This window comes from Stegodyphus dumicola, chromosome 4 (assembly GCF_044657685.1).
Source record: "Stegodyphus dumicola isolate Sdum_Otavi_A_Nest chromosome 4, ASM4465768v1".
NCBI lineage: Eukaryota > Metazoa > Arthropoda > Arachnida > Araneae > Eresidae > Stegodyphus > Stegodyphus dumicola.
The window spans coordinates 259142998-259159307 of record NC_140771.1 but is presented as its reverse complement, the minus strand read 5'-3'; the positions used below and the strand labels follow the sequence as shown (position 1 = coordinate 259159307).

The 16310-nt window shown below is 32.4% G+C and overlaps 1 protein-coding gene across 1 annotated transcript; it reads left to right on the top strand.

The window, feature by feature from the left end:
• The first annotated feature begins 636 nt into the window (after positions 1 to 636).
• Positions 637 to 5159, top strand: LOC118195494 (uncharacterized). Its single transcript, XM_085816238.1, has one exon. The coding sequence runs from the start codon at positions 2165 to 2167 to the stop codon at positions 4295 to 4297; it is 2133 nt and encodes a 710-aa protein (XP_085672364.1). The 5' UTR covers positions 637 to 2164; the 3' UTR covers positions 4298 to 5159.
• The last annotated feature ends 11151 nt before the right edge of the window (positions 5160 to 16310 follow it).

Sequence of the window (16310 nt, the reverse complement as noted above, 5' to 3'; positions counted from 1 at the left end):
TAAATAATTAAAATTTAATAGTATGCAAAGTGATAAATTAGAATTTAATAAGCAATTTTTAATATAATTTTATTATTAAAAATAAAGTTTCCAAGACCAGATTTCTACTGAAATTATTGTTCAGTTACATAAAAGAAGTGCTAAAGCCTTCTTTTTTAGGGCTCCGGCTAAAATTATGAATTTTTCCTAAAACTAAGAAGTATCGGAGCCAGCCTCCGGTGGGCTCCGACGCAATTTAAGCCCTGGCTATACGGATATCTTGGTAAAGCAAGAGAAGAATCCATCTTTGGTCATGACCAAACATGGCGCATGATGAGTTTTGATTGTAAACCACATGAGAGGCGGAGTTTAAATACGTCAAAATGACGTCACGAAAGCCAACTAATCAAAATTTCCTGCCAAGTTGAAATTTAGTTTCACCCCATCATTTGTGAGTACCGAATCGGTACTTCGAGTCAACCGATGTACCCGTTACTCAGTAACGAGGTTTTTCGACATCGATCTCGATAGGTGTCCAATTATAATTTATTATCAAAATCAAAATTTTTTTAATTTGTCATCAAATACAGCGTTTGTAACCAAACATTTATAATATATCATAATAATGTAACAAATGTTTTTAAACAAAACGCAAAATCGCTACTTTTGATTATAATTTGTAATCAAAAGTTGGGAGGATGTTAATAATGCATTATTTATTTTAATGTTTATTATTCTGTATTCTAAATTTCTTGGCTCATCAGCAAGCCTCACTTAGATTTTGCAGGTAAAGTTTAGTAATTAGTGCTCGGCAATAATAATTGATATTAAGTTTTATAGAGTATAGCAATTGTCTTACGTGGTAATAAGGTTTGTTTTCGTAGAAACTGATTTTATTATTTGAATAATTACCGCAGTTATAGTTTTTTTTTTAATAATAGTAGCGGCTGCTTTAAAACTATAATGTGACTCTTTAATTAAAGTTTACTTCATGCTGAAGTGTGATTCGTACTGCTTAGTATTCAAATCTTGAAAGCCGGTTACTTTTTTCCGTGTAAGCTTTAAGAGTTGTTACTAAATTTCTAACGTGACATGTAACTTCTTCGAGTTATAAATCATTGGGTAGCTACTGTACAAATGTTTCAAGTAGCATAACATACCATATGTGACCCAGTTTTACAAATTCCTGTTTAAACATGTATATGTGATCGGGCAAGAAGTGTAATTTTTGTGAACTATTAGAAATTAATTTTCAATTAAACATTATTGGAAATCAAGGCATTCTTAAGGTGTCCTAATAGCAAGCAGCTGATACGTCACATGAATAATTTGTGTTGATCCTTTTACAAAAAAAGAAAAAAGCCTGTTTACATGAGACATTAAATGCTAGAATAAACTAACTTAAAACTACTTTTACTGAAATTTCTGTTTAGCAGCCAGTTTTACACTTCAGAAGGTGAAATTCATCACGAGATGTGTAGCAAGTTATATTAAGAATGTCAGATACAGTTATCAGGAAAGTGCAGAAATTGCATATTTTAGGAGAAGGATGTTCTAGGTTCAGGGTTTGTAACAAGGTAACAAATAATGTTCAAGAGGTAATATTTAAAACAGCACATGCATATCCATACTGAACAAAAACCTCATATGTATGAAATTTGTAGCATGTCATGTAGTCGAAAAAGCACTTTAAAGGTGCATATGCTAATTCACATTGGAGAGAAAGCTCTTAGATGTCAGGTATGTAGACATTTAGTTAAAAGACTAATTCAGACAATCATCTGCTTATTCTCACAGGAGAATAACCTCATCTATGTGAAGTATTTAAGAAATCATTAAGTAAAAAGATCGGTTTAAACATGTATGTGCTTACTCACGCAGGAGAGAAACCTTATATATGTGAAATATGTAAGAGGATATTTCACTAGAAGGGTAATTAAAACATACATATGCTTACTCACACGAGGGAGAAACCTCATGTAAGAAGTCATTTAAAAAAAGGAGGATTTAAACAAGCATATGCTTTTTCACACAGGAGAGAAACCTCATATGTGTGAAGTATGTAAGAAGTCCTTTAGTCAGAACTCTACTTTAAACAGCCATATGCTTATTCACACAGGAGAGAAACCTCGTGTGTGAGTTATGCAAGAACTCATTTAATCAGAAGAGAGCTTTAAACTGCCATATGCTTATTCATACAGGAAAGAAACCTCATGTTTGTGAAGTATGTAAGAAGTCATTTAAACGGAAAGAAGTTTTAAAGAAGCATATGCATACTCACAAAGGAGAGAAACCTCATGTGTGTGAAGTATGTAAGAAATTTTTTAGTCAGCAGTCTACATTAAGCAGCCATATGCTTATTCACAGAGGAGAGAAACCTCATGTGTGTGAAGTATGTAAGAAGTCATTTAAACGAAATTATCAATTAAACGAGCATATGCTTAGTCACACAGGAGAGAAACCTCATGTGTGTGAAGTATGTAAGAAGGTATTTAAACGAAAATATGATTTAAACAAGCATATGCTTAGTCACACAGGAGAGAAACCTTGTATGTGTGAAGTATGTAAGAAATCATTAAGTCTGAAAAGTAATTTAAACAGGCATATGCTTATTCACACAGGAGAGATACCTCATGTGTGTCAAGTATGTATGAAGTCATTTAGTCTAAAGTCTACTTTAAACACCCATATGCTTATTCACACAGGAGAGAAACCTCTGTGTGAAGTATGTAAGAAGGCCTTTAGTCAGAAGTCTGATCTAAGCAGGCATATGCTTATTCACACAGGAGAGAAACCTCATGTGTGTGAAGTATGTAAGAAGTCATTTAAGCGGAAGGATCAATTAAACGAGCATATGCTTAGTCACACAGGAGAGAAACCTCATGTGTGTGAAGTATGTAAGAAATCCTTTAGTCAGAAGTCTACTTTAAACAGCCATATGCTTATTCACACAGGAGAGATACCTCATGTGTGTCCAGTATGTATGAAGTCATTTAGTCTAAAGTCTACTTTAAACACCCATATGCTTATTCACACAGGAGAGAAACCTCATGTGTGTGAAGTATGTAAGAAGGCCTTTAGTCAGAAGTCTGATCTAAGCAGGCATATGCTTATTCACACAGGAGAGAAACCTCATGTGTGTGAAGTATGTAAGAAGGCCTTTAGTCAGAAGTCTGATCTAAGCAGGCATATGCTTATTCACACAGGAGAGAAACCTCATGTGTGTGAAGTATGTAAGAAGGCCTTTAGTCAGAAGTCTGATCTAAGCAGGCATATTCTTATTCACACAGCAGAGAAACCTCATGTGTGTGAAGTATGTAAGGAGTCCTTTAGTCAGAAGTCTCATCAAAGAAGGCACATGCTTATTCACACAGGAGAGAAACCTCATGTGTGTGAAGTATGTAAGAAGTCATTTAAACGGAAGGATAAATTAAACGAGCATATGCTTAGTCACACAGGAGAGAAACCTCATGTGTGTGAAGTATGTAAGAAATCCTTTAGTCAGAAGTCTACTTTAAACAGCCATATGCTTATTCACACAAGAGAGAAACCTCATGTGTGTGAAGTATGTAAGAAATCCTTTAGTCAGAAGTCTACTTTAAACAGCCATATGCTTATTCACACAGGAGAGAAACCTCATGTGTGTGAAGTATGTAAGAAGTCATGTAAACGGAAGTCTACTTTAAACAGCCATATGCTTATTCACACAGGAGAGAAACCTCATGTGTGTGAAGTATGTAAGAAATCCTTTAGTCATAAGTCTACTTTAAACAGCCATATGCTTATTCACACAGGAGAGAAACCTCATGTGTGTGAAGTATGTAAGAAGTCATTTAAACGGAAGTCTACTTTAAACAGCCATATGCTTATTCACACAGGAGAGAAACCTCATATGTGTGAAGTATGTAAGAAATCCTTTAGTCATAAGTCTACTTTAAACAGCCATATGCTTATTCACACAGGAGAGAAACCTCATGTGTGTGAAGTATGTAAGAGGTCATTCAGTCTGAAGTCTTATTTAAGCCGCCATATGCGTATTCACACAGGAGAGAAGCCTCATGTGTGTGAAGTATGTAAAAAGTCATTTAGTCTGAAGTGTAATTTAAACACTCATGCACGTATTCACACAGGCGAGAAACCTAATGTGTGTGAAGTATGCACGAAGTTATTTAAACAAAAGGGTAATTTAAAGAAGCACATGCTTAGTCACATAGGAGAGAAACCTCATGTGTGTGAAGTATGTAAGAAGTCATTTAATCAGAAGAGTAGTTTAAACACTCATATACGTATTCACTCGAGAGAGAAGACTTGTGTATAAAATATGGATAAATTAATTTTTATTAAAGGATTTTTAAGATATGCGTATCGACAGAAGAGGGAAATCTGTCATGTATAGAAGAATTCATTTGGACAGCAGAATAATTCGAAAAAATATGCGTTGATCTAAGCAGAAGAGAAGCCTTCTGTCTTTTGAGGAGATGTTAAATTAGTATGTTGTCATAATTAATTGATGGGAAAATTCTTGGTAATAAAAGAGCCATTTAGTGGCAGAGTTTTAGATTTAAAAGTAAACTGGGTGCTGCTGATGCTGTAGAGAAGTTTTTGAATTGTCATTTGATATAAATAAATCATAATCTAATTATTTTTTAAAAAAAGCAAAAAACTACGTTTATGCAAGTTTTATCTCAATTGCATTTTTAACTAATGCTGACTTGAAGCTACATTTGCTTATCTATCCTACCTTAAAGACTCTAAAACTGCTTATACCGACCTTGATTGAAAAAGATGGGATTGTTGTTTTGTTCAGGATCTGCCATGATGTGTTTTGTGTTTCTTGCACCTTTTCGGAAATTTGAATTTTTGACCCTAGATATCACTTTTCACAGATTTTTGTATCATTCATATTCAGTGTTACATCTGTTACCTAGCAAAATGCACTGTTGTGATGATATGATTGTTACCAATTTGACCTACTTCTGAGATGCCATTCTGGAGCAGGGCGAAATGCTTCATCCCATATGTGTATTGTAACTTGTAGCTTCTTTGTGCTAAAGACATTTCAGAGTTTATCAATGAAAGCTATTGAATTAATGATAGAGATGCCTTTCTTGAACCTGTAATGAAATAATATATTAGATGATTTCTTTACTGTGTTAAAATATTAAAGACCTGCAGTCAAATTAGACAGTTCCATTTTTTTTACATATTTTTTATCTAATGAAATCTATTATCAGGAAATATTCTCAGTATGACTATCCAGCTGCAGTATCAAATGTCTCGAGTGTATAACATTCTAAAAGTGATATACGGTTATCACATTATACTGATAAAGGGAAATGAGGTCTTGTAAGATAAAATTCTTTCAAATCCTGGACATACCAAGTAGAGCAGTGCAATGTGTGTAAAGTACCTAAGATGACATTTGAAAAAATGAATCAGTATTGTGGTATTTTGATGCAGGTAAGAAACTCAAATATAGTACATATATATTCAAAAACTGGGTAGAAGTTAACAATTGTGTGTCCCTTGTTTTTTTTTTTTTTTTTTTTTTTTGTTTTTTGTTTTTGATTTCTTTTAAATGCTAAGATCGGTGCCAGGAAGGCACAATTTTAAGATGGTCGCTACACAAAACCAAAATAAGAAGTCGAAGAATTGCACAAACCTGGTGTCCATGTACATATTGCTCTATTTTCACTTAAAAGAATATTGGAGATTTGCACAAACTAGGCATTGTTTATTGCCTTAGCTTTGTCCATGTACACATTGATCTATTTTCATTTACAATAATCAGGAAACTAAAACAAAGTTAAAACTATCATGGTAAATTGAACAAAATTTGTTACTAATCGGAGGGCACTCAATTCTACTCTAGAGCCAGAAACTTCTACGTTCTTTATGCAGTGTTCAAAGAAACTTTGGTTAGTCTTTTGATTATGGTAACTTGGCAATTTTTTGGCGAAAATTTGGCGACCAACCCTGCTACAGCAACCTCTTAGTTTTTGTTTGGATGCCATTTTATTTTCACAAAGTAAAGGCATTTTTTTTTTTTTTTTTTTAACTCAACATTTTTTTCCAACAATCTGCTAGCCGAATTACGCTTATGCTAGAACTTTAATGAAACAAAAGTGCTTAATTATGATGAAGATTAGGTGCGAAATTGGGAGAAAGTGCAGAATCGCCCACTGCTTGCAGTGTTTTTAAGAATTGCACATGCACAGTATCATCCATGTACACGTTGACCTATTTTCACTTAAAAAAATATCCCAGAATTGCACAAAAATGGCATTGCACACACTCTTGACTTTATCCATGTTACAGTGCTAAAGTCCTAGCTACTAACCTTTATTGGCTAATCTTTGGAATATGGTAACAGGTAGTTTGGCGACATTTTGGAGGCAGTAAAATTTACTACCTAGGACTTTGGGAATAATGTGGGAAGTACTCAGTTCCGATTACGCATTATTTTGTGTGAGGGAAATAAGAGATCATGAGATGTGTCATGTGACATTAATGGACGAATTACAGTTCTTTAATCGGAAAAGGGGGGGGAATTTTGGAAAAATATCTGCAGTACTATAGTATTTTGTATTAAGCTTCATTGAAATTGTGTGAAAGAGTGTTGATTAATTTTTGGATTGCATGGCGCTATCTAAAGTGAATTCTAAATTTTTAATGCGTTTATCTGATAATCCAAAAGAATTGGTTGAATGGTGTATGAGTGTAATTTAAGTGCAGATAAGTATGAATGTCCAACATGTGGGAATGAAATGAGATTGTGTGAAAGGAAAGATATTACAGATAAGTTTGAATGGCGGTGCAAGAAATCTGGTGAAAATGGACATTTTGTGATCCGCCATGCACTCAAGATTCTGTAGAAGATTAGGTAAGTTAGTATTTTTATTCATTTAAGGATATTATTTTTATGCATTGTTCTAAATGTAAGGACTAAATAAATTAATATGGTATTATTGGAAAATTGTTATTAGCAATGATTTAGTTTAAAGTAATTAGGATTTTAAGCTAATTTTTATTAATTTAATGTATGTGCTTATTTATATTTTAAGTAGTGTTTTTAATTTAATTATATTTTAATTTAATGATCGTGATTTTGTGAGTTATATGTTTGTAGTATTTTGGAATACGTTTGTAAGTAAATGTGCATGGAAAGAATTTTAATATTTGACTCTAAGTATTTCGAACCATTTTTAATGTTTGCGTTATAAATTCGCAGGTGAGATTTATAATAGATAATTTAGAGGGAAAAGTTTTTGGATATTTTATTTATTTTATACGTGCAAATGTTCATCCTTGGGAAGGGTATATGCTTTTTCGCGATCAGGTAATTTCATATATGTCCTTTTTACCAAATTTAAAGATTCACAAAATTTTCATGCATTTTCGTGAAATTTTTCTAATTTATGAGAAAAAAGCAGTGTACATGGATATAGTGAAGAGTGTGCGCAATGCCATTTTGTGCAATTCTGGGATCTTTTTTTAAGTAAAAATAAGTCGACGTGTACATGGTTACTATGTATGTGCGATTCTGAAAAACGTGGCAAGGAGTTTGCGATTCTGCACTTTTTCCCAATTTTGCAGTTAATATTTGTATATTAAGCAGATTTGTTCCATAAAATTTCTAGCATAAGTGTAATTCGGCTAGCAGATTGTTGGAAAAAGTGTTCAGTAAATAAAAAGAAAAGAAACATGTCTTTACTTCGTGAAGACAAAATGGCGCCGAAAAAAAAAGTAGAAGGTTGCTGCAGCAGAGTTGGTCGCCAAGTTGTCGCCAAAAAATCGGCAAGTTACCATAATCCAAAGATCAACCCCTTTATCACCTTACCGAGATGTCGCAAAACTACCTGTTACAATATTCCAAAGATTAGCCGAAACTTGATTTTTGATTTGCAAGAATGCACACTTTATAAGCATGAACAGGTGTGTACAAGTAAAAAAAAAAAAAAAAATATCTTTTTCACTTGTAACTGTCTCATTGTTCTTGGCAAAAATCATCATTATAAGCATCTCAAGCATACAAAAGAAAGTGTCTTAAATGGTTCCCATAATAATGCAACTTTGGAAATGAATAGAAACTAGAAATATATATCGCACTTTGCCACCATTTTTATGGTTTTTAATTCAAGGAAAACCTTTTTCTGGAATCTAAGATGTGCTTGTAAAGCAGGAATCTCATAGAAATTTGCTGTGCTACTTTAAAATTTTATTTCATGGAACTTATTGAAGTAACTTTGCTGTTCTTCAACCTGTTTTTTAATAACCTGTATTTTTTTATAAAATTATAATCATAAATGCTTTTTTATAGTTTATTTAGTCTTAAGGGTAAAATGGTAAAAAATACTGAAATTATGAAGATATTAAATTTAAATTTGGAACTACTCTGATATGCGCCCTCAAGTCGCCAAATTTCTCGCCAAACATTTTTGGCGAGAAACTTCACGCTGCTGTATTACTATCTAAATTTTTTGTCTATATTTCGAACTTTAAGCCTAAAATGTCTCCAAAAACGCGGTTTTCCCACATGCAAAAACTACGTTTTGAACACACGATTTAAGCTAAAAATCCGAAACAAAAACAAAAAATTTAGATAGCAAAAACGTAAAGTTTCTAACCAAAAATATTTGACAAGAAGCCATGTACACAGCGACGTGTTTTAACTTAAAAAAAGTCTACGAATGGCACAATGTAGGCAATGAACGAATTTACAAGCTACGCACACCTCGTTTTAATAAATTAACATAACAATAAATTTCAAAGAATACCATGTACACAGCATCCTGTTTAAACTTAAAAAAAACATCTACGAATTGCAAAATTTAGGCAAGGAACGAATCTACGATCTACGCACACCTTGCTTTAGTAAAATAACATAATAACAATAAATTTCAAATAATACCATGTGCACAGTGTTTTGTTTAAAAAACGACAATAACGACAGAAATTCATACTAAGTAACCAATGAACATAACATTCTACAAAGTAAGAACAAGAATAAAATAAAATGCACTTACCATGAATTAATGCTTTTTCGAGCAGCAGAAATACCAATTTCATACCGCCTTTAACATGCCGCCACATAATTACTATCATATTTACGTGACAGCCAGACACACTCCAGAAAATTCATACTATGGTTCACAAATAAATAAAATCACAAATCCCTACTTCTATCATGCACAGCCATTAAAAATAATCTCCCAGACCCTTTTTCCACACCTCCAAATATCCACTACCTCTCAACAGGATGGCTACAATGTTATTTCCTTTTGCCGAACTTCAATTCAACAACTTCTACCATTTTATCTTTCCCTCCCATCTTCTCAGACACAGACGCGAATCAACGAGCTCCAGCTAAAGATTGTTCAACGTCAACAGGGTTGCCATAGAACACGCAATCGCACCAAAAACCAGTGCAGAACACATATCGCCACATTTGGTGAAATTAGGGCGTATATCAGAGTTGTACCTAAAATTTTTTTCAATATAAATATATCAAATTTTATATTTTAAATATTTTTCCCCCTTGATGTTAATTAATATATGTGTTTAATGGAAGTATGAGAGGAATTTTGTAAATTCTTCAGTTTCTTTCTTTCTTCTTTTTTTTTTTTTTTTTTTTTTTTTTTTTAATATTTAGCACTTCAAGCATAGATATTTAATATTTAGTCAGTAACTTCTTAAATTTATGCATGTAAGTTTTTGTTGCACAGACATAAGACATTTTTCATGATATGCTCATGAATTGAATGTAAAAAATACCTACACAGCATGCATTTAATTCAGCATTCTGTGCAACTTTGTATGCATAAAGTAAGATGCAACTCTTTAGATATAAATATTAGGTATTCATCAGGTACCGGGATCAGATTCAGAAATGTATGCATACATACATAAATTTCTAAATCCTGTCCCAGTAACAGAAAAGGGGAACCAAATATTAACTAAAATAGCATTAGTCTCATTTACGTCGTTAATGCTGAAACATTTTCCTTGCTTTTACTACCGTACACATCTCATTTGTGATATTGCATTTTTCAAGGTCACCAATGGCTAATCAGCAGGGTTCTAAGCATACTTGCAGCAGAAAGTACATGATATTGAGCATAAATGTGTCAATTGTTTCTTCTTAAACATGCTATTTGGCAACAGCAGTGTGGCATAAAGCATATGTAATTTATATTTATGCCAGAAAAGAAAAAAGAACATGATATTAAGCATAACATTAGCAGAAAATAATGATGTTAAACATGTGTAAGTCTCATTTAGCTCATTAAACATGCAACTTAGTGCATATGCACTAAAGCTAGGAGGGAAAGAATATTAAGTGTATGTAAATGAAATTTGCCTTGTTAAACATAATGTTTAATACAGTTCAGAGTCCGAAATCCGGACCTCAAAATTACCAACAACATTTAATTTCCCCCTCCGCACGTAATAAAACATCTGGAGAGTCGCAATTCTTCTTTTCACTTCGACACTAAATAAAATACCTTGATATTAAAGAAGCAATCATTTTAGCGTAAATTTGTATGCTACGCAGCAACTTGGCTTACATCTCGAACCAAAACATTCCACATAGATACATCATTGATCTGATGCCAACCAAAACATGACAACTTGAGTAATGACTCATGTAGCGATGCCTAAGCATTTTTTTGTGTTATTAATTGAATGATAAATGAGCCAGTTTCTCTTAGAAAGTCCTCCACAAAGGAACTCCCCCCCCATTAGGCAGATAGCCCTCGAGACTTTGCCATAATCACACACACACAATTGAATAATAAATGAGCATGGTAACCTTTTATGTTGACATTATGCGTGGCGATTATTACAGATTAAATTAAATGAGTTAAAAATTGTTGACGGTGAAAAATCTACCAAAAATTCTTTCCATATGCTAAAAATAGATTTGTTGATAATACTCATAGACACAAAGATTACATTTAGGAATATTTAAATTAAAAATAAAGGATTTGTTGTTCATGCAAATCCAAAACCAGCGGCAGGACTCGTATGGCCGCATCGAGTCGCAGAATTTAGGACCCACAGAGACTGCATCAGGCGGTAAGATAGCTAGCGCCGGCTCTCAGTAAGGTAACGTATATATGGGAATATGGCCTGTATATGTAGGAATTTATTTATTCAGAACTTTGATAAGCCTTAAGCATGTGCAAAAAATAGACATAAGTATAATAAATAACTAAAGTAATACAATTCAGGCTTAATTGTCTCAGTGTGCAATAGAAGCAAGATAAAATTTAACAGAACAACTTGTTTGTTATCAAGCTCATGATTGCATATGTAAGTATATAATGTGAAGGATAGCTAACTTTGATCTTCATAGCTGTTAATTGTAAAGGTTTTCAGATATCGCAAACAAAGTTGAAATATTTCAATTAACAGATTTTGTAAAGAAATGTGGAAAAGCGGAAATAAATGAAGATGATAAGAAAGAAGTTTTTCTTTGTGATGACAATGCTTCTCAATCATGAATCAATTAATGAATGGCAAAATCTGTAGTATGGTTCTAAATCACCAAAATACCGAAAGTGAAGAAAAGCGACAGAGAAGTTACTGAAAAAGAGAAAATTTCAATTGACAAGTTAGTCGGAATTTTTGAAATAGCAGCTACAGGACTTCAACAATGTAACTAAACAGGAGATATGTCCGTCTGCCTATAGAATTAAAGAGAATGTATTAGCACAAAAAATGAAGCAACTTACATTGAAAGAAATGTCTAATAAGGTAAACAAATAAATATTAAGCTTTTTTTGTAAATTTTGATACCCTTTACATCATAAATACTTCATTATTTTATAAATCATGATTTCGTATTTTTAATTGTATAATTTTTGCATGCTATCTCATCAGATTTAAATTAATCTAATATCCAGAAAAATTCCAAATCTGGAATTGCTGCAGTCCCGATGAGTCTGGATTTTGGACATTCTACTGTACATGTAAATTTATGTTAGAAAGAAAAGCAAAACAATATATAATTAAATATTAACATAAAAATAAATGCTATTTATGGAAATTGTTTTGAATTAATTCTGTATTTGTAAAACAGTTACAAATACTTGTATACATACAGCAATGCTTCATTTGCCTTTTATTAGATTTCTCTGGCCATTTTTCCGAAAACAAAACCGTTAAGAATAGTACATTTTCAGAGAACAATCATACTTAAAATTTCCTACAGTGAGTCTTGCACATTATGTTTAATTTCATGTACAAGTATTCAAATGAGTGATCTGTTACATTTTTAGAATATGGACCACTTTTTTACAGCTTCACTATGGAAAAAGATAATGTTGAAATCATGCAAAATAATAATAAATTAGTGAAGAATAAATTATGTGTAGGAAGTCAATGAGGATTGTGATATAATGTGCAAATTGTGCGTAGCAGTCAAAGAAAACAATGACAATACAAGAAAAATGGGGTAAAAGTTTACAATTGTGTACACCTTTTTTTTTTTTTTTTTTTGGTGATTTTTTTATGATGCCAATATCGGCAGCAGAAAAGCACAATTTCAAGATGGCCGCTACATGAAACCAAAATAACAAGTCAAAGAATTGTACAAACAGTATGTCCATGTACACATCAATCTATTTTCACTTTAAAAAAATCAGAGAATCGCACAAACTAGGCATTGTGCACTTCCTTAACTTTCCATGTGCGCATCAATCTATTTTCACTTAAATAAAGTTAGGAAGCTAAAAGTTAAAACTATCATGGTGACCAGAATGGGGGTTTTATCGCCAAAATCAATCAAAATTTCTCGCCAATTGAAAGAGAACCAAATGTACACTAGAGCCAAGAAATGGATGTGTAATGGAGTTACTAGTTTTTTTCTCTTTCTTTTTTTTTTTTTACTAAGTAAGGCATACAGACAAGATTTATTTGAAGTATTTCATATGGCATTTTTCAAAAGTATTGTGAAAATTGTCTTCACTATTTGCTGTAAATGCAGTACAAAGTGTGATGTTGGGACTTGTGCGATTCCGCATTTGGAATTTTTTCGAATATTAGAACATCTTCCTAAATCTAGTAAGAGGGCAGTTGGGAATTATAAAATTAAAAGTGTGAAATAATGACTTATCAAATAATAAAGCATTTATGATCTAAATGGTATAAAAATTTACAAAAAACAAAACTTTATATTTATTTGTTCACTTTATTAAGCATATTTTTCACTGTAAGTTGTTTTGTTTTTGTGTTGATAGAAAAAACTTATTTCGGGGCCCAACTTGATGAAAGTTGCGATTTTTTTTTTTTTTTTTTTTTTTTTTTTGGTGCTATTCCTGTTTCTGTGCAGTGCCCTCTCAAGTAAAATGTCATCCAAAACATAGCTAAAACAAAAAAGTATAATCTAAATAAACTGCATTTTAAATAAAAATAAAGCACGAATATACAGATTATCTAATCTGTGCAGTACGGAAAAGAAATATCGACTTACCTTTGTGTCTTTGGAAATTTGTCTTTGTGGATTGTTTTGTGCGAAATTCATTAACAGCATCCAAAAATGGTTTAAAATTATTTGAACTGGAATCTGTATACTGCCATCGGCACATAATTTCTCAAAAGTAAGAATAAAAATATCCTTTGCAGTGCCGGACTGTCAATGGCATTTCTTTTTAAAATCACTTTTTATTACTCTCTACATATGGTATGGTTCATCTTGGAGTGATCCTCAGTAAAACTCTCTCATGGCACCCACACATAACCCCTTAATTTCTTGAAACAGTGTACTTTCAATAGATAACAAGTTGCTTATTTATAAAACTGTATTGCGTCTTATACTATGCATATTAATGTAAATCATACAGGAAAAAGTTCCAGCAGGCACAAAATTGTGCCCTAAGACAGATCACCAACTTGGCCTGGTACGTTCGAAATCAAAAACTTCATGATGAATTAGGCAATTGAACAACTGAAATATATTTATGCTAACCTCTCAAGTGTGTATATGTTATATGCATCTCTAGACTCAGGTTAAAGCCAGCTTGTTCCGCTTTTCAGCTTTCCCAGATGGCATTTTTGGGTCTTGGAACTCTGCGCACACTTTATTTATTCTAGAATTACCAGTTATCTACTCTCCTTTTACTAAAAATCATAACATAATAATTTGAAAAAAAAAATATGTTAGTTACTCATGACAACATTCGAAACAACCTACATGTTCAACAAGGGGTACGGTCCTTGACCCAGGCACCCTGGTGCTACACCGCTTCCATGTGAGCGAGATATGATATGGTTCATTAGAGAAACATCTTCATATACGTACAGCAGAAAAAAACTGATTTGTAAGGCATGTAAGAGTTCGTTTAGATGGAAGGACATTTTAAATATGCATATACTTAATCGCACAGGAAAAAAAACCTCACGTGTGTGAGGTATGTAACAAGTCATTTGTTCCAACTAGTTATTTAAACAATCATATACTTATTCATAAATGCGAGAAACCTCATATATGTGAGATATGTAATCAGACATTTACTGAAAAGGGAACTTTAAAAAAGCCATTTGCTTAGTTACACAGGAGAAAAACCTCATGTGTGTGAGATATGTAATAAGTCATTTAAAAACCCATATGCGTATTCACACAGGAGAGAAACCTTATGCATGTGAGGAATGTAACAGGTCATTTACTGTAAAAGGTGATTTAAAAAGACATATACTTATTGACACAAGAAAGAAATGTTTTGTGTGTTAGTTATGTAACAAGTCACTTACTCAAAAAGGAAATTTAAAGAGACATATGCTTAATCACATAGGAGAGAGACCTCATGTGTGCAACAAGTCATTTACTCTAAAAGAAGGTATGTAACAAGTCATTACTCTAAAAGAGAATTTAAACAGATATATGCTAATTCACACAGGAGAGACACCTCATGAGTGTGAGATATGAAATAAGTTACTTGCTGACAAATGTAGTTTAAACAAACATGCACTTATCCACACCTGAGAGAAACCTTATGTGTATGATATATGTAATATGTCATTTACTCACAAACCCAGTTTAAACAAAAATATACTTATCCACACAGGAGAGAAACCTCATGTGTGTAATATATGTAAGGAGTCCTTAACTCACAAACATCTTTTAAACAACCATATACTTATTCGCAAGGAGAGAAACTCCATGAGTTACATATGTAAGAAATTGCTTAAATGTTATAAAAATTGAAACGTGGATGCCTACAAATAATAGAAGGCTAGTGTTTTTTTGTTAAAAAGCTAGATTAATAAGAAAGTTTACTCATCTGTGCAGTAATGACTTGTCCATGCTATAAAGAAATGTCTTTCTATGAGGCGTATTTAACTTGTCTTTTCATATCAATTCATAATAAATCATTTGCTTCTTTCCACAAGATTAAAACTTCATGTTTGAGAGATAATTCAGAAGTCAGTTTATCATCATGTTAGTGCAAAATACAACAGACTTATTTTTCATGAAATTTGTTCCTCGAAATCATGCCATTAGTATATCCCACTACATGTGTTTTCTGTGCGATATGTATTAGTATTTCATATCACATATGCAGGCTGATTAAAGTATTTCTAATTTAAAGCAATTCTTATTCTTGGTATTTAATTTGTAATGAAAGATTTAAAACGGCGTGTTCGAACTGTGAAAAGGTAATGACTGCTTATAATGTTTTGAATCAAGAAATTGTATTCATGTCACATTCCTCCCATTCAGGTAATGTCATGAAATGCTTGAAATGTTGAACATTTTCATTTGACTGGAAATTTCATTTACATTTTGCACTGTAATCCACTTTTCACTGCATTTTTGTAAAAAGTATGGAGTGTGAAATATCTTGTTTTGTGATAATTTTGGTATTCTAGGATTTAAGTAGTTCTATCTTCCTTGTTAACTTCTGGAACTGCTTTTTTAATGTTGAGAATGCTTAGAATTTAGATTTCAGTAAGCTTATGTGTTCAGTGTCATATATTTAAAATGTTAATTTTGGACTATGTGTTTGATGGTCCAATGCAGCCACTATGCAGCTTGTAGTGTCTTTGAACAAAGTCAGAATTTCTTGAGGTTTTTTTTTTTTTTTTCCTTTCTGTGGTAGTGCATAATCATTCATCCAGCAACCATGGGTATAATAATCCTTCAGTTAAGCAATTCTGCCATTTTGTGCGTTTCATTTTTGTTGGATTTCAAAGTCTAACAGTTTTTTTGCCTTAAACTTAGTCTTAAACTATGGCCTTGTAGCATTTGCAAGCAATGGAAAATACTGGTGTAAAATTTCTGCAAGAACACAAAATTTTGCTGAAAATTTTCTAAATAAAACAACGAG